Raw genomic sequence first — 27,880 nt, forward strand, 5'->3', positions numbered from 1 at the left:
TGTTTCTCAGTCTGGGCAAAAAATAATAAGGTTGCATTGGCCAGACAGCTACTAAAGTCAGTGTGCATGTGTCCTATGAAAAGAACCCTCATTATTTTTGTTCAGCGGCCTTTAAAAATTAGAGCCAAACAAAATATTGGAGTGCTGTTTAATATGGCACTATGATCGATAAGCCAAACTTGTATCCAGGTTGTGCGCCACCTTATTTTCCTGAATTATTCATCTTCCATCTGCCCTGTTGAGATCTAAATAAGCATCTTCGGTGACATGTTTATCATCGCTATTACATGACATAATTGGAATAATGCTAATTATGTATCTGTGTCGGAGCAGACACCAGGGACTACCTGGGTAAAAGAGGTGAGAGGATGATCATTAATCTTTAATTGCTAATTATCATTAATCATTTATGTACCTCTCACTGTGCAGCCTAATGGTGCGTCTGGCTTGAGCTGAGGCGAGGCCACAAAGAGCTGCTTTTGAAATGTTTCCTCTAATTTGTGGTGCATCACACATGCCAATGCCAGCTGAAAGTGACTGAGAGAAGCGCTCATCAGTTTAATTGCCTTGCCCTTCAAGTCAAGTTGGTGTAACAATGGCTCAGCAGTTTCTGCGGGGGTGTTTCTTTCTCACTTGTTGCTCTCTGCTGTCACTGTCACCACATTTGCTCAGCAGAGATAGCTGAGAGAAAAAAAGGATTCTACTGAGTGAACTTTCAATTGCAAATGTGTTTATTGTCGATGGATCTCTCCTGCTGCATCATCTTCCACTGTTGCTAACTCTTCAAATCAAAGTAGCTAGCACTAGCCACTAATATATTGTCTGAAATTTACGCTTTTTAGAGAAAAAGTCACTAAGAAGGAGCTGCTGTCCTTGAACTGAATGTTCCTGTCACTACTATAAGTCGGCCCCATTGTTGCATCAGTGATTTTGGCAATCCCTCCAATCCGCCTCACAACCGCACAAGTTTGTTACAATGATGAACAGCTGTCAGGTTAAAACTCTGGTGAGAACGACAAGCATGCAGAGGAGATTCCTTAAGATGAGTTATGACAGTTTGTGCAAAAATTCTTCAGTTGTGCAAATCAATTATTGCATTAGTTGCTAGGGTTGCTGGTCTCAAACAATCTTGCAGGTGACGACCATAATTTCTCACTCCGACCTTGTCACATATAGACATTTGGTCATGGACTTTCCACGTCCGCATGCAAGGTGCAGGGTTCCCTGGGTGTGTTGGTTGTTGACGTTCTGGGACACCGTGTCAAGTTCTGCCTGTTACATGCAGTGTCTTCTTTCAAGATACACTTCCATTTTTACAGGAAATTTAACGTTTACTTTGAGTCTCTTTTAAGATGAACGCACTACGTCAGTACAACACTGCAATTTGACATTTCTTTTTCCTTTTCACAACAAACACACGTGGTTAAGTTCAGGAAAAAAGAACAGGGTTTGGCTTTAGAATCGTACCGGACACAAACACTGTTCTCTTTGGTGAAAGTCTGTGTTTGTTGGAACTGCCCTGTTTCCCCCTGATGCTGCCGGGTGCCGTTGACCTATAATAGCAACCGACTGTGTATCATGCCAAAGTTAAAGGACGTCTTTTTTCTTGGTTTCTGATGCTGCAAGTCACTGCCCTAGTGCTGAATTTCAACGACTTGTGAAAGCGCTGGAAGTGGAGGTCCTGGGCTTGTGTAGTTACTCGTGGTCTGCAGTTGTGAGGCCAACAAAACAGACAAAATCAACAAGACTTTACATCTGAGACAGCAAAAAGAACATCATGCTAAATGACTGATACAACTGATCTTGATGATCCTGATGTGTAGACTGACTCATGTATTGATCAACTAAAAATGGACTGTAGATCAGTAACTAGAGAGGGTGCTGTCTTTCTGCCTGGAACATGTCGCTTCGGTGTTAAGCACTATATTATGTATTGAGTGCATTGGTGAATTAATTAACCATTAAGTGCATGTCTAAAACCTCATTTATAAAACTGCCATTATTAAACAAGACAGCAGTATATATGACAAAGTCAGCCAGAGACAATTAGCTAATGACCCACAGTGACGGTTTCTCATCTGACAAAATGAGAATTCTGCTTACCTCTTGTAAACTGCATCCCACCAAAAGCATTTTGCAGCTTGCAAAGCTTGAGGCCTGGCTTTTTTGGTTTTGTTTTTAGTTGAATGCCACCAGTAAAAACAAAACAAACACACACAAAAAAGCTTGCAGCGCCTTTTCATTGTTGCCAACCACCCCATCACCTCCGTGCCTTAACCTACCCATGTAATCAGTCTACCATATGTTTATTTGTTTGTTTGTTTTTATTTCACAGTAATTAGATCCAAAAATGGACAGGTACTTTCTCTAGCGCTGGTTGAGGGTGAGAGGCTGTCAGCAAATGGTTTGTTGGGCACAAAGAGATCACAAAAAAGATGGTGGCTCACGAGGGGTACCGCCAGTTGGTTCAGGAGTTTCACCTCGATGATGGTCATTTCAAGAACTGCAGTTACATGCTTCTATGCCTGTTGTTCTCTGTTAAGATCATGGTAACTGCGGTTTATAAAGTCGTATAGCTCTGGGTATCCAGCAGTCCCTAAAACCGGTTTCTCCTTAATTGTTTACCAACTGTAAACTTGTTGTCGCAACCACCACAGAGGGCCTACCTCTCAAATCATCTGATTGAACAATGGGTAAAAAATGGAGATGACATGGGGTGCGTATCCACTAAGCCACCGACGCCCCTGTGAGTTGAAGTTTTTTAACTCAAGGTCAGAGTGCTTCAACCCACCATCTATAGCACAGAAACGCATGGGCATAGCAACACAAAAACAGCAAGCAAAAAGCTAAATTCTCATCAAAAACAATTACAAAAACCGCATCCAGCTGCTAAAACGCTGTCTCTCTGATCAGGGCCTGAGGCTATATGCTAAGAGAGAACTGAAAGCTTAACAGGTGCAGCAACAGTAACTAAGGGGATAGAGCTTAGATAACAGTCAATTAAGACCTCTTTGCCTCCTCCTGCTCTTTCAATACTCCCACGTCTGATTTTTGCTTCAAAATTTCCACATGACGCGAGCATAAACCTTTATCTGCCGTTCAGCCTCAATTAGAACAAAAACGTAATAAAGGTTGGCTGGCTGTTGGCTGGTTGTTGAAGCTTGCTGAAGTGCTTTGCGATCATCTGAAGATGTAGGAAACACCCTGAAAGCATCATCACACTCATCATGGTGTTAACGGCTGTTAACGGACTGCAGCTTGTATTTCATATGACTTGCATTCTGTGTGACAGATTGTTTCCTTGGAGACTGTGAAAAAGAGAGGAGATTCATTTGGAGAAGCAGCTGACCATGGAGTCATATTACCAGTGAGAGAAAAGGAATGCTTATTCTAATTTTTTCTTGCTCTCTATAGGGGCACTTCATCCATGCGCTGTGTTTGAAGTGGGTTTTGATGTCAGCTTCATCTATTATGGATCAGGTGACATTTTTCTGATGGCAGCTCCCGATACACCTCTTAAGAGACAGGCATGGAAATAGGCACATGGAAACAGACTGCAGTATCGTTCCTGTCATTATCTCTGCTCTTTTTCTTTTCTATACCTTTTCCCCGCGAGAAGGTGCTGGATTCAGACGGGAAAAAAAGAGAACACAGGACATATGGAATCAGACAGCAAGTCAAAATAGTTTATTGTAGAACAGGATTCATAGTCGAGGCACTACCTCACATTTAGTATAGGCACTGAACTACTGCACTGGAGTCACAGCCACGACTCGGTCTGGAAACCAAAGCCTGCCAGCCACGTTGACACTGGCTACAGCTAAATGCACAACATATCATCACTGACTGACCCCCGGCCAAATCAAGATTTCAAAATATTACATAAATGCTAACTTAAGTGATCTGATGTAAGCATGTAATCTCAATAAATGCTTTAGGGCTCTTTTTCCTTCAAAGCAACAAACTACATCTATTCTCATAACTGTAACAAAGTTGATTTGTACTTTTCTGATTATTTCAAAAAGCCTTTCAATCTACTAGTACTTTAACTTTTTAAGTTATTTTTAAGCCAAGTCTTGCACTTTGCTAAATTCAAAGTTATATCTGTTCCAGTGTAAGAACAAAAGTTACATTAAAAAGTCCTGATAAACCGTGTGAGAATGGAGCAGGAGAAATGAGCCAAAACAGCAGCTTCAGAAGAGAAGAAGCTGCTGGTGTGGCTGCAGCTGCAGGTGAGCTCCATCAACTGAGAGGTGACACTCTGCCCTCAGCTAATGCTTTGAAAATGAAAAACAAAAAATAAAACATGTTCTAAATGGAAATGTTGACTGCCTGAGTGTCGGGGGAGGCAGGGATGCGGTCGCACCTGAGCCAGGCCCAGCAGTTAGTGACCATTACAGAAAATGCACAACGATGCGATAACATTAAAGGAGCAGTGTGTAGCATTTATTGATTTCTAGTAGTGAGGTTGCAGATCGCAACCAACTGAATAACCCTCCATTCACCCCTCCCTTTGCAAGGGTGTAGCGTGCAGAGAACCAGGAACCAGCAAGCAATTTATGCTAGTCACTTGCATTGTGTCTTTTCAAAGCACACTTTCAGTTTCTGCTTGTTACATGCATGCTGTCTTTTTCAAAATATATTTACAATAGAGGTAAAACACTTAATTTTTAGGTTTATTTCCTCAAATTTAGGCAACAAAAGCAAATGGTTAGGTTTGGAAAAACATGGTTTCACTTAAAGTACATAGGCCTGCAGTTGTTGCTAACGTAATGTAAAGTCCTGTGTCACAGCATACAACATATATTGGCACACTATGTGATATTAAAATAACTTGACTGACTTTTGTATTCACATTGGAAATAAATGGCAGGCTCTGGGTTGAAAGTCCAGGGTTTGTTTGACTCACCCATTTCCACTAAAATCTGCCCCTTGTGACCTTTCTCGATCTTTGTACTATGGTTGTTGCCTGCTACGTCAGAAACAGCCGCTGCCTGGTGTGTATTATACTGCCACAAAGGGTGCCTCTGTGCGCTTATGTCTGATGTTGAGGTCTTCTTATGCCAATGTCCACTGACAAAGCGACAGTATTTGATTAGTTGGGATGCTGAGAAGGGGCTGGTAATGCATGTGTAACCCTAATAGTTGGGAAGGCCACGATCACATGACCAATGCAATGATAGGAGTAAAAGAGTTGAGCTAAAGTTCACGTAGGGATGCCGAGATATTGGTGTTCGGGACGGTGTGAAACCAAGTACACTTTGATTTATTTTCAGGTACATTATCACCATGTTCTCCTCCTTAACCATATCTATACAACTTTATGTTAAACACGTAACTTTACTTTAGGTACATAACGTGACAACGTCATTCATGAGGTGCTGTTTTGTTAGATAGCATACAAACTGTTGTATTAGGATATGCTGACAGAGCCTATGTTGGCCTTCAGGTAACGTCTAAACTCTGAAGGCCCTCTCTAGAGCCAGTGTCTGGTTTGTCCATTGTGGGCTACTGTAGAAACATTGTGGTGCAACATGGCGGGCTCCAAGGAAGAGGACCCGCTGCCTATGTAGGTGGGCTCATTCTAAGCTTAGGAAAACATAAGGATTCTTAGTTTCAGGAATTTATACACAAATAACATAATTATAAATACTGTAATTAATTTCTGCCAATAGATCCCCCTAGATCCTACACACTGCTCTGTTAAGGATCAAGTCATTATGGATTATAGTTAAGGTTAGCTGTATTTTTACTCAGCATAGGTAAAAAAAATGGCTTCATCTATCCTACCTTAATTAATCACTGATATAATAAATCACCTGTCTAGCATTGTGACCAAAATCAACAGCTCCCACATGTTGCGTGGCCAATAGGTGCGTGCTGGGTCTGGCAAAATGCTGATGTTGGATCCTCCAGCAGTGACTTCTGCATTTACTTCCAAACTTCAGTAAGTACCTTCAGTGAGGAAAGCACAAGCTTTTTGCTGTTTTTGACAATCTCTGTTACAGTCATAATTCAGCTTGAGATGTTTGACAACAAGTTTGACTGGACAATATTATGCATTGAGAATGAATAAGCACAGAAATTGAACCTACAGTAGGTTGCCGAGGACTTTGTGGTGTACAAGACTTACAGAATGATGTTTAGATCGGTGAGTACAACAGCAAACTAATCAATTGTCACAAGTCACTATCCAGAGGAGATCCAGAGGTCTGCAATTGTCTGACTTTGTCTTTTCTGGTTAATTCTAGTAAGGCTGTAAAGATGAGGGAGCTTGGTTATAATTGATAATCAGTTGTCATCACAGCCTAGGTCTACAAAAGTCTATCATACAACATAATCATCATCATCATATACCACTCTTAATGAAACTTTAACCCAGCATTAACCCTTATCATTTTGAAAACCCACTGATTGTATTGTTGGTGTGACTGGCAGGCTTTGGTGAGAGGAGGCAGCCTTTCCATGTGTACATTACATCATCCAAACATATCCATGAACTACTTCAGTCTTGCCTTGCTCTGGACATTTTAGCACATCATGATACACTTCTTGTTCTCTTTTGCAGGTCTCATCTCAACCAACAGTTTGAGAACCCACTGCAGTGTCACATTGATCAATTACAACAACAGCCACAACAAATACTATTAAGATTACTATTGTTAGTATAATGAGGATTATAATAACAAAAGTAATTCTGGCATATCCCCTCTTGTTTCACTTTCTTTGTGTGTGATTGAAAAGAAAACACTCGTCCTCCTGTTAACAAGCAGCAGCCTAATCTTGCTCTCTCTTACAGGGATTATCCAGTGGCATACATTGCGTTCTAATAACTTTGTACATCTGTGGCGCAGAACAAGTACCTCGTACTAGCACGATCTATGCTGGATCCTACAATTCCCAGAATGCAACTTAAAGTCCCCATGAATGAACTGAATGAATTTATCTCCTGTTATATGTGAGATATATGTTAAAAAAATAAAATAAATAGTATCAGAGTATTTGTACATCAAATTCCATGTCTTTTCTCTTTCTGTAACAGTTCAAATGTCTGATGACTCATCCTTCACCCAGAGACATTTACAAAAGTTTATCCAGTCAAATGAGACTTTCGGCAGCTAGCTAGCCTCACCGGTCATATAAAACCAACACTTTACCATTTGTAGGTCAAGAGATGTGTGTATGGACATCAGTGGGCAAGACCTTTTTCATTTTCAAAATAATGTGACTGTGGTCTAATTCATTCATTTTTCCCTCCCCCTCCTCCTAATCAACTGAAGTCGTCGAAATCTGGCACTTGGTCAGTGACTTCCGGCGTCAAACACCAATGAAAAAAGCCATTCTTTTATGTTAGCATGATACGCAGCTGGTCGCCATATTGTTTAATGGCACCCGGCGGTGTCAGGGGGGCAACAAAAGTTGAGGCGGCTCAAGTCCGAGTAGATACTATTGGGTGGATGGGTCCAACAACCACCAACTTCCACCCGGGAAGCCAGTATTCACTTCCTAAAAAAAACATGTCAATTTGCAGTGCTGTACCGATGTAGTACGTTTATTTTGAAAGAGACTGTGGAAAGTCCATAACAAATAAAGAATGTGTTGTCCTGATCTAACGGTGAGGGAGGTTTGCATGGAGCCAATGGTCTACTGCCCATTTTTAGCGGTCCAATCGAGTGCCAAGGATTTGATCCCTCTTGTTACTGTACATCACTTGACTATTCTATTTCAACAGGTAATACGCAGCTAAGTGTTTCATGGGGACTTTAATAATGTCTCTCAGTCCCCCCCCCAAAGCCTCACATCTTTTAATTTCCATGCCCTCAGTTTGTAACACATGCTTTATAATAAAAATGTTATTTCTCAACCCCAAGCCAAAATAACTCTAATGATATAAACAAGGTTGTTTTCTCAGACTGTAGAAAGCACCATCCTAAGCCACAGAGGACGTTATATAGCTGTTGTACACCTCATGAGAAGTAAACTTATCGTCATGTGTAAACTTTGTGTTCTACCAAAATTGCTGTAAAACAACTGAAACAGAATTTTATTTGTCTCAGTGAACATGACCTAACTGCGATACAGAACATATTGTATAAAATTGTAAGTATGTGTTGTTTTTATTTGTTTCTGTTATTTATACTTATGCTATGTCGTTGAATATACTGTATGTGGTCTCAGTACAGGAGTCATACTGTAACTGAGTCTAACCGTTGTTGGTGTCACATGTCAAGTCAGTGCTGTATGGGCTCGATTCACTGTAAGTGCATAGTTTGAAGTGGCAGCAGTTACCATGTGTGTGTGGGTGAGTCTGTCTGACTAAAAGGGGCTATGCATGTTTCTACAACCAAATGTTTACACAGGGATAAAAATACAAAAGCATATAATTATAACATAAATAAGGATATATTTAACTTTGCAGTGTTTCACACACACTGCCTTACACCTCCCCGCACACGCCATCTGAGTGGAGTCGAGTCCACCGTTCCTTATGTTTCCTTCTCTGTCTTCCTTATCACCTTCAGCACATTCCATTAAGTTCAGTAAACCTCCCAAATCACATTTGCACACACAGAGCACATGGCAATACTGATCCACTGAGACCACAAAGCAGTTTACCAGGTTTCTACCATGTCAATCACTGTAGGGAAACAGCACAGTACAGCAAGAGAGATTAGAACAGGGGGAGGGATTTCTGGGTTTGTGTTTCCCAAAATGTCTGCACAAACTAGTTTCACTCTGACACTCGTCAGTCAAAACGACAGACAGCTTTGAAGGCCGGTGGTTCTCAAGCTGCGGGGGGTTTAAAATATTAATTATCTGAAGCATTTAGCTCAATCACAGAATGAAAAATATTCTGTGTTGAAATTCATGTTTTTTCGACCATTTAGGTCTGAAAACCTTCAAGCTTTTAAATCACTCAATGGAAAAAAATAAAGTGTGTCAGCTTGTTTGCTTCAAATATATCTCTGTCCTTCCTCTATTCTCACTAAATATAACCTTTTCTAGACCTTTCTACTTGAAAACCATATATTAGATAGTGATATTACATATCCTCATTCCCAGAATTATACAAACTGTGTTCCTATGCTTCCTGTCTGACCAAAATAAACAGACTTCTGTATAAACCTCTACTAAAAAAATATTTGCTGCAACATCCACCCAAGCAAAGCTTTGCAAGAACACATAACTAGTGACAAACACTTTGGGGAACCCAGCTCAGATCTGGACAACACCACGACACATCTGTCACCTCACAACCTCCACAACACAAACAAGTGAAGGGCAAAACAATGAACAAACATAAACAATTGACAGAAAAAAACAATTATATCTAATCCTGGTTACCCAATCAGTAATAATCAAGGGGATGTTTGATTTTTTTTTTTTTTTTCAACTACAGGCCCGAATAGGAAACAAAAACAAGAACACATGTGTATACTAATGTAAGAGTAACACATTTATGCTACCTGCGGGTGTTGACACTGTTTCCTGTTGCACCAGGAAAGTGTGTTCAAGTTTGCCCGCACAAAAAAAAAAAGAAAGAAAGAAAAGACAAGAAAACTGGGGAGGCTTTTCATTATCAAACACAAGATACACTTCAGCATTGAATTCATAAAACTGAAAACAGTGTAAATTCAGCATCGTCCACCCACGTCTTTGCACTCTGCTGAATGCACCCCCGCTGTTTTGTCAGAACCTGAGTCTGTGGGCCTTATTTTTGTGAATTAAGGCACAGAGTGTGCCATGCACATTGTGCCTACACTAAAACAGGGCCCTGAATGTATCTTGGACAAGAGGGTACGTACTGTATCTACAAATGTTTGAGAGGTAATGATACACAAGGCAACTTTCTGAGGCAATGCAAGTCATGTCTGTTTACTCCGGATAATAAAAACGTGCTTGAAAATGAGTGTTGTACCTATTCGCGTATTTGTTGCCAGTCAACATTGCTCTGTACTTTAGGGTATTTAAAACCTGTGTAGTAATTTTAGGGCACTTATTGCTTGTAAAATTGCCCTGTGCCTCAGGTTGTGCAGATTTCTCAGACTCGGTTTGAAAAATGTCACCTAGAAACTCATGCTAATTAAAACCATATTAATGCTCTTGTCATGGAAAGCAGGTCCACAATACATTTTGGCTTTCAACTCGTCCTGCAAGAACACATTTACATACACATTTACATATGCTTGTGCATCATCCGCTCATGGCCTGCTAAAAAAGTACAGCCTGTAATTAGCTGCTACCTGTACTGAAGCATCCTGCTCTTTTGTTCTGTGTCTCCCAACCCCTGCTGTCAGAGGCAGCAGAGGGATTTCACTCCAATGAGTAAACAGCCTGACACGTACGTCACATCAGGAGCCAGAAAAACAGATTCATGAGGCATCTTTTCTATTGAAAGACAAATTTGAGATTTATGAGGCATCTTCTCCTAAAAACAATCTGACACTGACAGGGTCAGAGAGAGAGAGAGAGAGAGAGTGAAAGAGATAAATTTAAAAAAAAACAACCAAACCAGACAACAAAAAGAGAGAACTAGCTCTGGCAAGGTCCCAGAATTCCCTGGGGACTGCAGTGTGCCATGTAAACTGTATCGCAGAGCGGGTGAAACTGAAAGACTGCAAAGGAGACATTGTACATCCTCCAGACAACTCATATAATAATAGATGGTGAGCATGGCTTGGTGTCAAGAATTTGCACACACACACACACACACACACACACACAAGCATAATAACAATCATGCTCACACGTGCCCACACGCCATCACAATCGCACAAGTGCGCGTACAGTGTAACCATGAATGTAGACGTAGAAGCACAGCTGCACATATAAAATAATAATATGTGGGATGGTTTTTCACCTGACCCTGTAGTTGTCCTCAGCCCAAAGCATTTTTGCATCTTTCAGCTCTTAGTTTTGATTTTACAGGCCAAAAGTTTACTATTTCAGTTCTGTCTCCTAGCTTTCATCAGCCTTGTTTCCGAGAAAAGACAGAAATTTAGCTGATGAACACAGTGGAGCATTTCCTCAGAAGCTGGTGGAGACCAAAGAGGTTAAAGCAAGTATATATTAATTCCTCAGGAAGTTGCTCCTGGAGTGCTAAATGTGTAAGCAACAGTTCATCATCAACTCTCATACCAACTTATGGTGATATGTTGATATTATGTTTACAGCTTGCTCTGCTGCCCCCAAGTGGCCATAAAAAATCTGCTAATGCCGCTTTAAAGGTCCAGTGTGTAAGATTTAAGGGGATTTGGGGGGATTTAGCAACCATCTAGCTGAAACTTCTCCTGGCTAGAATTCTTTTAATGTTCTTATCTTATCTACAGAGGTCTCTTCCTCTCCGAAACATATGGACAGTGTGATTTAAACTCATAAAAACATTAAATAAAGAAGTTTCACATGCAAATCAGTGCTTTTCTTTTCTTGTGCTGTTTGGTATGTCTGAGACAGGCGGTTTGCCCAGCACATGCTAATATGTGATCAATTTTTTTCTCTGATAACCTAAGATCCAGATGTCTAGGAGATTTTCACTGGGAAATGAATTATCCGCAGAGGTCTCTTCATTTACGATGATTTCAATCGGTAAAAACACTCACAAAACAGCATCTTTTCAACTCATGGAACCAGTGTTTGGTTTGTCTGTTCTGAGCTACTGTAGAAACATGGTGGTGATCATGTTGACTTCCCTTTGACAAGGATCCACAGCTTATTCTAAGATAATGAAAACATGATTCTTAATTTTAGGTGCTCATAAAGAAAAAAGTACTTATTAACATTCCATTTCTGACAAAATATCCCCCTAAATCCTACACACTTTACCTTTAAGATCAAGTGTGGCAATATTTGACTTGTTGCCAATTCTCCCTGTTGGCTGAAAAAACAAAACAAAACAAAAAAATCCCCTGTGGCCCCATTAAAAAAAGCATCTGTCAAATACCACAGACAGCACATACTTGTTCTGTAATAACTTTTTGGTGTTTGTGCTGCATGAGCAAGTCACACGCAAATGCTAAATCAGCCATTTTGCCAAACCTCATCCACTTTTCGCGATATATCCATGGCAAAAAATAGACATGTGATTTAACTCTCTCACTCACACTCTCACAAACTGCAGTTGATTCAAGTAGGCTCATCAGTGTTGGATGGAGTGGAGGGCCACAGTCCCCAACCAGAGGAGCTGTTTACAGACAAAATGATCTTTGTGTTCTCTCCAAGCGTTTGTAATTGTAGCCAGATAAAACTGTGGGAGCCACAGGCTATTTTAGGAAGGATGTTAACAAAATGACCAAATTGCACGCCCCTTGTTAACCTGCCACCCTCCATCTCCATCCCCCAGTAGCAGCGAGAGTGCAGGGGCTTGTCTGTGTGACTCATTGGTCCTTTATCTGAGATTTGTGGAAGTTAAAATTGCTAAACATTAAAACAGATCGCCTACAAGTCGTCACTGACTGACTGCATTCCTGCACTCTTGAAGGTCTGTGCTCGGCTCTGCCTACAAGCTGGAGTGTGTGTTTGTGTGTGCTCACGCATACATATGTGAGTGGCTTATACCTAACACACTCAATTAGATGCACACAATGCAGCACCAGAAATAACCAACTGTCAACTGGCATCTCATCTGAGCTCCAGCAGCTTCAGTGCTCTTGCACAGCAATAGATGTCTGACTCTGTTAACAAGATGTGCCAGGGTGCCGACCAGAAACGTATATGAAGTGGGGCAAGACGTGTGTGGGTGTGTGTGTGTGTGTGTGTTTGTGTGGATCAGAAACACTGCTTATATTGAGGGTCAGAGCTAGCTGCCTCTTCCTGTATGGTTTTTATTTGAGTCTCTAATTTATCTACAGTCGTTTTCTCTCTACATGTATAAAAGCATATACACTTTTTCAAATAGTTTCATGTACTGGGAGACAAAATGGCTCATTCTGTTTCTCATGCACCTGCAATATTTACTAGGTAATTCAAAATAGTTTGGATGTACCAGATAAATGTCGTCTCTAAATGATGCAATAAGGCTGCAGGCCTGTATCTCAACTTCTTACGTGTGTTAGAGTGCTGAAACAAACCATCATCTTTGAATTAGCCATCATATCTGTTGATTCAATCTGGATTTCATTTCCCATTTCCAATCTCAGGCTCATTTCTCTTTTGTTTAGCGCACTACCTTTAATCATCTAGTCATCAAATAAACTTTGGCAAAAAACATTTGAAATGTCATCATGGCAAATATCACTGCCTGTATACTCCAGGCAGCGAGGAGGAGGAATAGGGCAAATGCTATCAGTATGGCAGGATAAGAAAGACCAACAGAGGCTGCTTGCCACACAGCAGAACACTGCACTGGGTAATTCCTTTGTCTCCAGCCCGACCTCGTCCGCTGTCCACAAGTCACTGGATCTGTCGCAAAACATTCTGCACTGCAGCTCCCCCCATCATCTTTCATCCCCAACTCTGGTACACAAAGTCTCATTTCAACCCAAACAAACAAAATCTCCAGCTGTCTTTTGAGATTCAGTTGCTCACCCACCCTATGACTAAAAGGTGGCTCTGAGAAAGTTTGTAGCAGCTGCTGTCGACTTGGATTCATCTAAGTTATGAGTGATTCCATGAGTCATGCCAACACATCCATAGAAACTGCTCAAAGCACTCCTAGCATAATTCTTTGATATCAATCTGTACATACAGTATGTTGCACACAGTTTTTATGCAACATGGCTAACAGTTTTGGGCAGCAGTTACTTAGTAATGCATTACAGTAATGTGTTACTTTTTCAGTAACAATTAGAAAGATAGCAATGACAATTTACTTGTCCAAACTATACTTTGTTGGCTGATTTACCAGGAGTTTGATGGAGAGTTGACATCATTTCACATATTAACGTGGCCCCATTGGACCCAAAGCCTATTTGTCCGACAGCATATCCCACAAACTATAAAACTATAGGGCTGTTTCTCCAAAGCACACGGCTAATCATTATGCACTAACCTTTCTAGTATAGTAAAGACTTCTCCTGCCCTACTCTGCCTCTGATAGGCTTTCACTCATAACCTTAGTTGGTTGGGTAAGGCATGAGGACTGAGATTGGTTATGGTAAGAATACCATGGTAAGCCATTCAGGGGCAGAGTAAGGTGTGACATGCCTTCGCCATAGTTAAAAGGTCCAATGGCGCCATTCTGCATTATAATTAGCCATGTTCTTCTGTTTTAGAGCATGTGTAGCCTATTTTCAGAGCAATGGGCCATCTGAGTGATGAGTGTTTGTTTTCAGAATACCAGGCTGTCGGACAGAGGTCCTTTCAGTCCAATGGGACATTTGTCAGACTACTGGGGCTTTGGAGTTATGAGCTGTCAGAAAAATGGCATGGCACCCCTGTTGGATTTCGGCTAGCTCCTACCAACAGACGAGACGAGATGCGTTTCTCGGTAACTCCAAATTTGTTTTACTTACATGATGTGAATTCTTTGCTAGCTAGCTAATGTTAGCCACAGGTGAGCCCACATCCAGGAGTCACCTGGGTTTTGTTCATTGTTGGAAGGCAGCTTCACCATGCAACCCCTCACTCTGCGAGGTTAAGCTAGCTGTTGGTGATCAGTGAAAAAAAATCCTTGATAAACCACAATATCTTGTTTTCTATTTCTACACATTGCATACAGATGATGTGACGTGTGGGTGTGGAAACGTTGGAGTTATTTAAAAGCACCTTTGATGGAGCTGGGCTGAGTGAGGTAAAGGATCTAATTACTCTTGATGATGAAGTAATATAATGAGTAATATGTAATCTAATTGACTACATTTTTCAACTAGCTTGCCCAAAACTGATAGCTTCTGTGCTATGCTTTCACTTCGAAGCTGCACAAAAGCTAGCATATTTAGCAATTCACTGACAAAGTGACATACTGAACATACAGACCAATAGTAACGAAGTGGAATATGCTGCATGACTTCAGAACTTTATATGGGTATTTTTATATGATTTGCTTAACCTCGGCTCCCTTCCTGAACAAGCTACAAACCTTTCAGTCCTTTTTAAGCCTATAGGTATGGACTTTTTTATACTCAAAAGATGATCAGGATTGGTTATGCAAAACTATGCTCATGATAGCCTACTACACTTGGGTTGGACAAATCTAGAGTAACAAAATTGCCTCAAAATGTTGCCCAGGTATCATCACCACAAGATTCTCTTCCTGTTTTATCCACCATCTGACCGATATCAACTTGAGGTAAAGAATACAAAGTATGAGTATCCATCATAAAACTCCAGGGGCATATAATATGTAAGGAGGCTGACGTTGAGATTATTATTTATCTGTTGGGATGCTTCAGTGCAGCAGGTATGAGCAACCCTGCATTCACTCCACGAGCAACTACATCCTTGTGCTACAGTATGAGGGACAGTTTGAGCCTTGGTGATTGATTGGGATTGATTACGGTGATGCTAATGTAGCAGAGGTGGATAAATATGTAGCAAAGCGAGGTGCTGACAACTTAGACCACAGTCAGCTTTTCTGCCACAACACATAAAGGAAACACAATGACTGTGGTCGCCGTCAGCCAGCACGTCACTGGTTGCAGAAAAAGGATCGGCCTCTGATTTGCAGTTTCTTGGGTTGCTTGCGGTGTGAACGCATGTTAAGGGCCACTGCTGTTGACACTGTGGTAGCGCTTGCTAGCAGTGCTAACTCTCACACATAAACAACAAACACTGCAACAAAAAGAGAACAACCACAACAGACATTCACATTCCCAGAACGTCACTGTCTAAAACTCATCTGTTGTTTCTTAAGTCATAGAAAAGTGTCCGAGCTCGCTGTCGCAGCAGCAGCAGAGGAGAGCGACGCTGCCGCAAAGAAAAGATACAGATATGGCCCTATCTTCCTTTAATATCCAGAAAAGTACCCTGCTTTTATTCTGAAAAATGCTCAACAGTTCAAAGGCGTGTTGTTTCTTCAGACACTATGTGTGTGTGTCTGTTTTTTGCTCATTTTCTCCTTCCTCTGATTTGCCCAGCGTAGAAAAGCTATCAGTTTTCTGTCCTTGCCAGTCACAGCAGGCGGCTTGAACACCCTTCATCTTGTATTCATCCAGCTCTGTCACAAACTGTCTCTGCAGTTAAAAATGCTTGTTGAATGTCAAAAACAGTTTCCTTCATCCATCACAAGAGGAATCCATCATTTGAACATAAAGGTAGAAAAGTATCTAAATGTGATCTGTGGATCCAATTCATGTGTTTTTGCACATACATGAATAATTATCAATGCCGGTTTGCACTCCTTCATACGTCTTTGCATGTGTGCATGTGTCAGACTGTTTCCGGTAAGCAGAGGGCTTCCACAGCATCACTGGGTCCCTGGGCAACTCCACCGATGACAAAGAGCATGCTGGTCATCTGCAGTAGGGCAGAGGAGCAGCGTGCGGTTGGCATGGGTGCCACATACTCCCAGCGCCGCTTTACTGGGTTGTAGCTCTCCACCGTGCCCAGTGGCGACGGCTCATTACCTGCAGAATGGAAAGTGACATATTAGGATGGCAGCAATAATGTTTCAAATGCAGCATTAGCCAGGTTTTTAATTCAGTTTGGAAAACAACTGGAAACATACAACAAATATTTAAGGCTTGATATAGTTATGTTTCTTCCTTTTTCTGAGTGGACCATGGAAGCACATAAAGGCCAAACAGATCTGAATTGGGAAATTGGGAAATCACTACTGAAAACCTGATGTTGATATTTAAGTACTTTTGGATATAAAACATTGATATACTTTACTTAATTTATTTTACTTTGAACACGATCAAGCTCAACTGCTTATGATTGACATCCCGGGCGTTGAGGTCTGAGTTTCACATGTTGAATGTTACTGGTTGAACGTGAGAGAGCTTATTTTGACTTGACCCAATTTTAGAACCAAAATGAGCTCATTAACTTTGAATACAGTTTTTGATTATTGCGTATTTGAATTCTGTGTCTGTATATTTTTGAACCAGAAAAAATAAACTGGAGTAAAGTTTTTGAAATTGTGCAACTTAATGGTAGCTTCTGATTTTTTGAAAGATCACATTAATTCATAAATTTATACAAAATAAACAAATATTTCACAGCTGGAAAGATGGTCTTTTCATGAAACTGGGCTGCCTATGCAGTGGAAAGATGCAAAATACTTTTGGAATTGGTGCTACATGACCAGAGAAAACAGAGGCAAAAAGCTGTGGCATTTGCTTTCACTCAAGAGGTGGGAAACCTACAACTACCAGAATGCACTGTGCTGCACTGGACCACTAAACGCTCCCGCTGGATAACGTAATCCAAGCTTGGCTAATTTTACCCAGGAAAACAGATAGGGTAACAGAAGCTCTTGAATTACAGTGAAACAGTGAGCCTAAATATGTTTATGAAAACATTTTAGGTGAGAAATATGAACCAAGTAACCAAATCTAGGTTCATATTCACTGCTTAGTTTTACCCAGGCCAGCTATTAGGAAACATGGACAGGGGGACAACATTTCCCAAAGTCGGCCCCCTCTACATATATTATAATCCAATTAATCTTATTTCCATATATATACACATATATATATATATATATTTTTTTTTTTTTTTTTTGGCCAAAAATTGACCTCCAATGAATGATTAGAGAAAACATCATAAGATCAAATCATGACTGAAAAAATACTACTTTATCAAATACTAGTCAAATTGTGTACAGAACTGAGAAAGTGTGAGTATATAGCTATCAACTCTCAGTTTTCCCAGTCATGCCCAGTTTATGTAATTGCAAGACTGTTTAGGGGGCATAGTGTGCAGAAATAATTTTGAAAAATGGCAGTTCCTTTTTCCCTCTGCAAAAGTTAGCGTAAATTTGGAGCGTTATTTTGGCCCCTCTCTGACATGAGAGAATAACATGGTTGATACTAAAGGATGCCTTAGGTCCTCTAGTTTAATATGACACCTGTATAGTCAATGTAGCTTTAAAACTGAGCCTGCTATAGCAGGTTATATTTGCTAAAAATTACTCTGCCTCACTTCTCTATACTTGTTGTGTCTGTGGTGGTGGACGTATGGAAATGCGGACACACCATTTTTAGTACAAGCAACAGCTTTAGAGCCAGCAAAAGTCTGAGCAAATCTTAGTGGGGAAGATGAGCAGAGAGATCTGGGCACTGGTAAGATGGAGGGATTCTTATTGTTTACCACATTTCATTTACACATTGTTATGATCCAAAGCTGGTTGAAAATCGGTAAAGTATACCTTGAAATAAAATGACTCAGTGCCATGAAATCAATGGCCATAAAGCATTCACGGGTAACTGGGTATCAAATTGCTCATAAGATTCAAATCTTTATGGCTATTTTTGCTTCCCTCAGAGTTATGCACACACCCATACACATCATTAAAATTTGACACTTCAAGATTATGAATGTGCACTCATCACACCTCTCATCAGCGACTCGTCTTCTAAACGACAAACATGTCGCCATAATCACATATCATGTCCATGGCAGGTGTGACATACACTTGTAGCAAAAGCTTTGGGTGCGGACTGCACTGAGAGCTAATATACACTCACACATACACACACACACACACACACACACACACACACACACACACACACACACACACACACACGTGAAACACTAAATCAAGGATAACACCTCCTTCAGGAATGTGATGAAGAATCCCCATGACTCCATCTCCCCCTGTTGTCATAAACGCACTAAAATAGTCTCTGAGTAGAGATACAATTATCAGTCTTTGTCTGCAGCTATAGAGAAGCTGGAGTGGATACTGTGCATCATCTCCACCGCATGGTTCAGCTTAACTTGATTCTGTGCAACTAATTTTTGCGACCTGGTGCTTTTCTCAATTTATGCTCTCCACTGCTCGGTCAATGTAAGCAGGATTCTCAGCTTACTGTCATAGTGATGTGAAACTGCAGTGACATCATTCGCAACACGACACAGCATGAGTTGCTCCATACAGCTCTTGCTTGATCCTTTAATCGGCAAGAAAGGAATGACTCTCAGTAGACTATGAAGTGGTTTTGCAGATGGACATTTTTTTTTAAAAAAAAATCTGAGTTGAGTAAATAAAGAATTTGCAGTCGCTATTGATGGTAGCTTGGCTTAATAAAAAATTTCTCTGCATGGTGTCTTGTGTCGTGAGAGTTAAAGTTCTCTCTGAGCTAACCAATCTAGTGATCAATCAGTGCTCTGCAGTGTTTTAGCTTCATCTGTGGACTGTATTTAAAGAAGGACAACATGACAACTCCCCAGTAGTGAAGCCTATAAACATCTTGATCGCCCCCTTGTGGCTGGCTGCAGTGCAAGCCCTATGAACTTCATGTTAGTGGATGGGGCATGGGTCAAACTATAAGAAAAAAGTACATTTCCAATAAATTTTTCTCAAAGATGGTCTGTGTCACCTGAGGTAGCTCTTGCCACACTGGATTATGGTTAAGAGTTTGTTTTTCTAATAAGTTTGGTTATAACTGGTATATTCGCAACCACTATCATCGCAATCCAATCGTGGCACTGCTCACGACTGGTGGCACAGGTATGTAAGTGGAACCTCAATACCCCAGAGATTGCTGCCGCCCAGACACTGGCTCGAAATGACATCACCAGCACAAATGGGCTGTGGATGTGTTGGGGATGTTTTGGATTTTTGTACATTGGGAGTAAGTGGAGACATGCTGTCCATCTTTATATATAGTCATTGGCTTCACCTACTGCTATCAGCTCAGCTCGTTTCAAACCTCGACCAAAATGGTACCAAAAAAAGTACCTGGTGACAGGTAGAATCCACAACTGTACGATACCAAAAAAGTACGGTACCAACTGAGTTGAATCAAGTCGAGCCATGCTGGTACCATGCAGCAGAAAATAAGACTTTGGATAGACATTCAGCGGAAATTATCATGACTCTAAATGAATGCAAGTGCTAAATGATTCAATTCTAAAAGGTGATAACTAGGGCTGCACTCAAGTCAAAATTATGTCAGTTGAATCGGATTTGGCTGTTCAATGTGAATATTTGACTATTGGTTTATTGTCTTCATACAGAGTTTGAGAGTTTTAACAGGGTTCAGTGGGACGTTTAGTTTAAGGGTAGCATTCGTGTAATATAGCCTAGTAAACCAAATAACTGCTCTAATGATGACTCAGAAATTTGCCAGATTTGGTTTTACGTGCTGCCCCTTAGTGACACAAGACAAAATGAATGCTGGTTTAAATGTGAAAAATATTGTCTGTGTGTTTCACAGTTGAAAAGTGTATCAGCTCGAGCTGTAGTCAACCAAAGAAAATCTTTGTCGACTAAAGTCGCACATAATCTTCAACTAATCGATTAGTCGTGGGAAAAAAAAATCTGCACGTTATTTTTTCTTCTGCGGGGGTGTCTCTGTCACTCTGTAGTTACACCTCCAAAACACTAGTCGGCGGTGGAGGACTGTGTTAAGTGCTGTAAAGTTTAGTTCAAATCAAACTTTATTTATACAGTTGATTCAAAACACACATTAAACCTGGCTTAATAGAGACAATTTCAAACAGTACGCAAACTGGCTTCACTATAAATTGCAGAACTGACAGACAAACACTTGTCTTTATCTGGACACATTTCCCCCACCAATACAACATGCTAACATTATTAGCACAAGTCTATGGCATTTTACATTGTATAAATTAGCCTAGCGTCTCGCAATCTTTTCCTCTTCTCATACGAAACCAGGGACAACAGCAACATTAATCAAAGGTAATGGCACATAATTTGGCTCCATGACAACTCACAACATTCACCGACAAAACAACTGTCTTATACTAAACACGTTTTCCAAACAAATATAACATGCTAACGTTATTAGCGCCAGCCTATGGCATTTTACACTGTATAAATTAGCCTAGCGACGAGCTGAGTTTTCCTCCGCTCATATGAAGCCAGGATAAATCCCGAAGTATAAATCCCTGAAGGATAAATCACACACACAACTTAAAATGCTATTTTAGTGGAGACTTTACTGTCTTCACAATTTATTGCTTCTTATCTGTGAAATACAAGTCAATACAAGCTTTGTTTCCACTGAGGGAAATGGTCTCAGCTCACAGAAACTGACAGGAGGTCTGCGTCACTGTGACGCTGAGCGTGAGGGTGCGAGTCCAACTTTCTGTCAACAAGTTTTCACAGGTAACTTAGCCAGTCCCCCCGCCGCAGGAAATAATGGATTAATCCTGGAAAGCTACTGATGTAGCACTTTTCTCCTTATTGAAGTAATATGGCGATTATTCGACCAATGAATGAATTTGGTCGGATGAGAGCATAGCGACCAAATAATCGACTAGTCGACCAGGAGACTACAGCACTAGTATCAGCTTCATAGGACTGATCTGGAAAATAAGAAAACAATTTCCAAAGTTAGGACTTCTGAGTTTACTTATTCAGAATTCTTGTCTTTGACTCATTATCACTAACTAACTGTTAAATTTCAGGTTCAACAAAGCAAAAATGTCTATTAAAGAAAAAAATATGTTTTTCTCGAGAACCTTCTGGAAATTTAGAACAGCTCACAGTAAAAGGTGTCAATTAACTCCAGCTCTCGGTTAAATTACTGTTCTTTCACATCATTTAGAAATGCAAAGTAGAAAGATAGAGATTAATTTATATGCAAATGTTGCAGGATATTAACTTCATTTACATCATTGGGTTGAGTATGTGCTCCAGCAGAGACTAACAGCAAAATTACAATGAGTCAAAATTGCAACTCCAGAATGTAGCTTTAATATCATGGACCACATGTTAACTCTCACCAAGGATTCCTTTTCCTTTCTAAGCTCTGTTGTGTTTCTCCTTCTTCCTCCCTCTGTTTCTCTTTCCCTCCCCACTCTCTTTCACCTCAGGTGCTATGCTCGCTGTCATTATACATCAACGAGCTTCAAGTTGTTGCCGTTTCCATGGAGACCTACATCACAGCGAATCCCCAAATGATATGGACTGGTGAGTGTATGGTGCGTGTGTGTGTGTTTCTAAGGAAGACTATTATCATCATTTTGTTGGAAGAACAAAGTGACGGCACCGAGTCGGCCTTTTCAAAGCAATCTGGGCCTCCTCAGGCCTCGGCTCCTTTATCATTTTTTATGAGGACACACATACGTACCCAAACCTGTAACTACACACACACACATGTACACACGAACACAGAAACATACTCTGTGCTGCTCTTGGTGCTAAAAGGCTTCCCGTCGCTGCTTTGATTCCCGCCCACAGACGTCATGTCAATTCACCAACCGCTCCTGTCCTCCTCCCCATTCTGCTCCCTCTCTCCTCCTGACCTCCATTCCTCTCCTCTTTACTCCCATTATTCTTTCTGTTATCTTCTCTGCCTTTCACCATTAAGTTCATTCTTACCTGTCGTTTCTTTTTTTAATACCTCATCTTTTTTTTTCTTCTCTTCTTATCTATTTCTAATCCTTTCTTGGAAACAATTTTTCTCCTACTTTATCGCTCTTAACCCCACATCATCTGTCCTCCTCCTGCTCTATTCTCCCCAACTATTCCTCTTCCTGTCCGCCTCCTCTCCACTCTCCTGCTCTTCTTTTGGCTTCACTTTTTCCTCTTTGATGCCTCTCGTTTCAAATTCTTTCTTTCATCTGCTTCTGTCGCCCTTCTAACTCTCAACCTTTATGGCATTGTTTTTAGTCTCTCCTGCTTTTTTCTCTGTTGCCTTTATGCACAAAGTAATGCCCACTATACATAAGCTACTGCACATACAGTAGAGTTTCATTTATTGTTGCTCATGGTTCACCGTGGTGCTTCATACCAACATTTAGCTTAACACCAGTGCATCTAATCAGTCCGTAAAGATCAGTGTTTTCAAAAAGTTTTTTTTTTATTGATGACCTATTGTAGTTCCCTTTTTAATTTTCATCAACAACCTCAACCTGCCTCACTTCTTCTGCTTCAGTTACTACTTTCCTACATTTCCCAGGATTCCTTTACAGATTTACTTAAAGACTGTTTACTTGACGCTAACAGAAAAGGTTTTCTGAAGACATACAAAATAAAAGTCAAGCTTTTTATAGGCAATATGACAGCAGTGTCCCAACTTCAGGTTAAGCTTAAGCAGGTTTTGAGTATATACTGTGTTCAGATAATTGGAAAAAGTAGTGTAGTGATAAAAAATGTAGATTAAGCCAGCACACTACAAAATGAGTACAAGAGTCTGGTGAGAGATGGTATGACGGACAGTATGTCTCTGGTGAGAGCACATTAAAATATGACAAATGAACCCTGATGAGTTCATCAAAGTCACCTTGGGATCTTTAACCATTGGGATTTAAATAAAAAATCTGCATAACTGCTGCATCAAGTTACACAGACATGTACAATGTATTCAGTTTTTTGCCCTCATTCCAAAAAAGACAATATTCCGACTAAGCTGTTTACATGACTAATGAAAATGATCATTCTACGAATATTACAATTTACTGTTTATCATTTCCAAATATAGAAAAGTGGCTGGATTGGTTGTCATTTGCTTCTTTGCACCTTATTATTAAACCTTATTTTTCAAGACTTCCATGGACTTGTTTGAGTGCAAACACAGCCTCCTTCTCTCATTCCCTCAACGACCTTCTTGAAAAGGTCGGTATCCAAAAACCTGTTGATATGCAAGTTTATGAGTAGGTGTGTTTCTTTTTTGACCAAAAATGTGGGCTTTTCATTTGGGCATGCATCTCCACCCCAAGCTACTAAACTGTTGGTGAGTTGGTTTGTGTACAACACATTGACGCACATGTGTCGCAAACTGACTTAAAAAGCTCAACTGAGAGGTGTATACCAAATGCAGTGTATACATGTACAAAGAATGCATCTTAAACCCTTATAATACTGGCATATCCCACGTCACATCAGAAAATGCTACATTTGGTAAAAGGCTTAATTTGGAATATCCAAATGGTATGCTGCTTATCCGTGAAGATTCTTCATCCAGGTCATGGTAATCGTAAGTGCTAATAGCTTAGGCAACTGGACTTGCTTGCATTTCTTCATTAACGACTCTGAAACTAAGAGCTCACATGACCCCTACGACTCCTCAAGGGTTCCCACCCACACAGGGTTTATAGCCTGCAACTTCATACCAGTCATTTAGAACTGAAGAAGCTTCTTGGATGAGAGGCAAAATGTCTTCAAGAAACGCAAGCAAGTCCAGTTGCCTACGCTATTAGCACTTACGGGTATCCTACTTACATGACTTGTATCAAATTTGCAGTATATTTGGAATGTGGAATATTACTGTGCATGTAAACAGTCACTTCTGATTGTTCTTCTTTTGGAAGTGCGTTACTAACTAAAGTTTCCTCTCAGCATAAATGGACTGTGTGAGTTACATTTGATAAACTGACTGGGAAAAACATCTTTTGTATAGATTGGTATGTACTGTATGTCGGCCAATGCCAGCTGGGATAGGCTCCAGCCTCCTACGGGCATGCAATGGATAAGCAGGTATAGATAATGGATAGATAGATAAATACAACCAGTATGTGCCCTGGATTTGAGCATGACTTTAGGCTGAAACGCCTGCTGGTCTATTGATGCTACTGTCTGTGGAAAAAAACAGGCATCTCGTCTTTGTCTTTGATGGTTCATTTTTGTCATGTTTGTGTTTATAGAGAAATTGAATCTTTGATTCTTGACTGAATTCTCATCTTGTGGGAAACAGTTACTTTCATGTGCCTTTAAATAAATAAATAAATAAATAAATAAATAAATATATATATATATATATTTATTCACAGGAAACTTAGGTTTTGGCAACTACTTGAGGTTAAAGCAACAAAACTACTTGGTTAGGTTGAGAGAAAAGGTCATGGTTTGGGTTAAATATCAACATTTGTTATGGAACTCCATTTACGTAAGTAACTTAATGTGTATTACACGTTAAATAGTTAAAAAGAACTCACCGTCAATTTAGGGTTTCCCATGGGACACAAACATCTGTCTCCTAGGTTAAAGTCCTGTATATGTTTGACCCAAGCACAACCCCTCCATCCTACCCTAAGAGGACTTTCTGACAGTGCATCGCATTCAGACACTAAAAGGGGGGCTTGTGTGTCAGTATCACAACATGAGGGCCACTGACCAAACTGCCATATTTGACACCCTGAGAGTGAAAAACGGGTTGGGTATCCTCATTTTATCCCTTTGAAATAAGTCATGCCAGTGGAGTCTCTGATTCAAAGATCTATTAGAGTTCTGCTTGTATCAGTGAAAAGGTAAAGCTGGGAACAGACCTCAAGATAATTGAAACCTAGAAGACCAGACACCCCATAGATAAGCTATTTCCACTGATGGAGACAGAATTTTCATTATCTTTTTAACACAAAGGACAACAGGTAGATTATGATTAGAGTTCAAGGCTGGATAAGCCCCCCCAATAAAGAAACACTGATTTTCAGGTGTTTCTATAATGAAACCAAGACAGACTCTGACCTCATCCAGGCCCTGACTATAATAATGAATATGCTTAGAGCCTACAGGCTGATGCTTGTGTGGAGGTGTGGCTTTTTTAATGCTAAATGAACAGCAGTAAGTGAGATAGGTGGTGCGGCAACAGGCATGCAGCCAAAGAGTGAGCAGAGCTCGGATGGCTAAAATTCAGTACCGTGGTTATGACCATACATAAGATACTGCAGTGGAAACAGCATGTGATATGAGACTCCTGTTAGCTGCCTGAATTTTACATCATAATCTTGATAAAAACAACAGGTAGCAACTTGATCAGAGGGAAAATGATTAATGACACCTGCCCTACTTGGTTCGGTTTAATCAAACACAAGTTCAATTGCCCCCTCAGTGGGCAGGTGTGGACTCAGCAATCGCACTCAGGTTCACAACTAAAAAAGAGAAGAGGTGGTCTTGGTCCCATTACAACCGAACTCTGGTGAGGTTCGTGTTCCAACCTCGATCCGAACCAACTGCAGTCTCACTACGCATTGTTCGGGTTCGGAATATGCATGTTTCCTAGTTGGAGCCGCGCCTTGTTTTCAAACTGTATGGTTTGCATAAAGTATACTCTTCTTCAACGTTTTGTTTACTTCCTGGATTTTTCCTGCATGGAAATTCTGACCAATCAAGTGCAGCTCTCTTGCGCAAGGCATTTAATGTAGTCCACATGTAAATACTGCCATGAGAACACAAACCAACTCTAGGCAATTATGCAGCTTTGTAACAAAATTAGTCCCTGATTCGGACCAAAGCAAGACAACTCTAGGTCTGAAAACACCCAAAGACACACAAAAACCACCTGCCAACACCAACTGGAACGAACTGCACCTGACTTGGTCCAACTTGGTTGTGTTATGATAATATAACTATAATTGGCCCCTACAAACATAATGTGCAGTGGCCTTCAATTGTCCAAGTGCTTGGAGGCCCCCTTCAGTGAAATTCAAGTTTCAACTTGTTGACATGTCAATATGGTGTTTTGATAAAGGTGAGCAGGTATGCTCTAGCTGCAGGCGAGTAACTGAGGGGCAGGGGCAATTTGCATATTTATATATCTGCACATAAATGAGGCAAAGGTGTAGAGTAGTAGCTAAGTCATTGTAAGGCATGATGGGAATGAACACAGATGAGTTTTTAGGGGTTTAATCAATGCCACAGGGGGCCAGATACTGACATGTAGCTGCAGATGATAATGATAAGGAGGAGACTGAATATAAGTTGATAGATGGTAACATTGTTTCTAGAATTTTAATATTTTTGCAGTCAATACAGTGCTCTGTAATTACATTTTTACTTTACAGTACTCTGTAAACAAGAGCACTATAAATGAATAATTGATCCTCATGCTGATGTTTAATAGTGATGAGGATTGAGATTTTACCACAGTGGTGGTATGGTTGTTACAAATAGCCATAGCTGTACATAATGACAGCCTCTTCTTTGGAGAACCTCGCCGATCCAATATGGTTGATGACAGTGCATTTTCCTCTGCTGTAGGTCTAATAAGTGGTGAAGCGGGCATTTCTACATCAATTCATGGCCAACTGTGGGAGTGGTAATGAGACTCGTACACACGCACCCAGTGCCACAATGATGGAGATTTACAGAATTGGCTGTACAGTACAAACAGCTTTATAAATCTGGTGGAAAGAATTTGGTCTTTGTGAGAAAACACATTTTTAAGTTGTGAATCCACAGAGTCACAGTTTGAAAAAAAAATACAAAAAGTTCTATGCAACAATTCGTGCAATTCTTCTGTTACATAATGTATTTTCTTTCTTTGCATTCTCAGCTCAAATATCAATTTCATCCTCAACTGTTTCCATCTCTATTTTTCAGTGTTACCCTTTCTGGGGCCCACAAGTGTTTATTTTCTGTCTTTTCCATTCACCTCTCTCTGACCCCCCATCGCTTGTGTTTTCAGACAGCCAGACAATAGCACAGCACTTAAAGTCAAAAGGAAGCCATAACAAACCTGCAGTGGAGTTTATGGTAATGTTTGATGTGTGCTGTGAAGAGCATCATTACATGCCCTCTTTACGGCACTTAACATATTTTAGCAAGTAATTCACAGCACTCATCCATGACCTTCTTTGTTGCTTCCTCCAGTCCTTTGAAACTCATTATGTGTGTATGAGGAAGATACATTTCATTGGTCAAAGTGCAGCTCAACGTGGTCACCACAACATAGTAAGAGGTAGCTGTGCACAGTGGTCAGAGACAAAATGATTGCTCAGTGCGAGTTTGAATCCTCTCACATCATCATGCTGTGACATAGCAGGGTTCAGAACAGGTCAGCCACTGCTCAGCCCCAGCTGGCTGCTGGTTGTGGATCAACAGTCAGTGGTTGACCTGTGAACAGTCACAGACAAGCTGTGG

The 27,880-nt window shown here is 40.5% G+C and overlaps 1 protein-coding gene across 2 annotated transcripts in view; it reads right to left on the reverse strand.

The window, feature by feature from the left end:
* Positions 1–3,745: 3,745 nt before the first annotated feature.
* LOC125891490 (kelch domain-containing protein 8B-like) overlaps positions 3,746–27,880 on the reverse strand; it is a 313,979-nt gene continuing 289,844 nt past the window's right edge. For both annotated transcript variants that reach the window (XM_049580824.1, XM_049580823.1), the window contains one exon: positions 3,746–16,502. In XM_049580824.1, the coding sequence (XP_049436781.1) occupies positions 16,306–16,502 (197 nt within the window). In that variant the 3' untranslated portion in view covers positions 3,746–16,305. The remainder of the gene's footprint in view (positions 16,503–27,880) is intronic.

This window comes from Epinephelus fuscoguttatus, linkage group LG7 (genome assembly GCF_011397635.1).
Source record: "Epinephelus fuscoguttatus linkage group LG7, E.fuscoguttatus.final_Chr_v1".
In the NCBI taxonomy this organism is placed as follows: Eukaryota; Metazoa; Chordata; class Actinopteri; order Perciformes; family Serranidae; genus Epinephelus; species Epinephelus fuscoguttatus.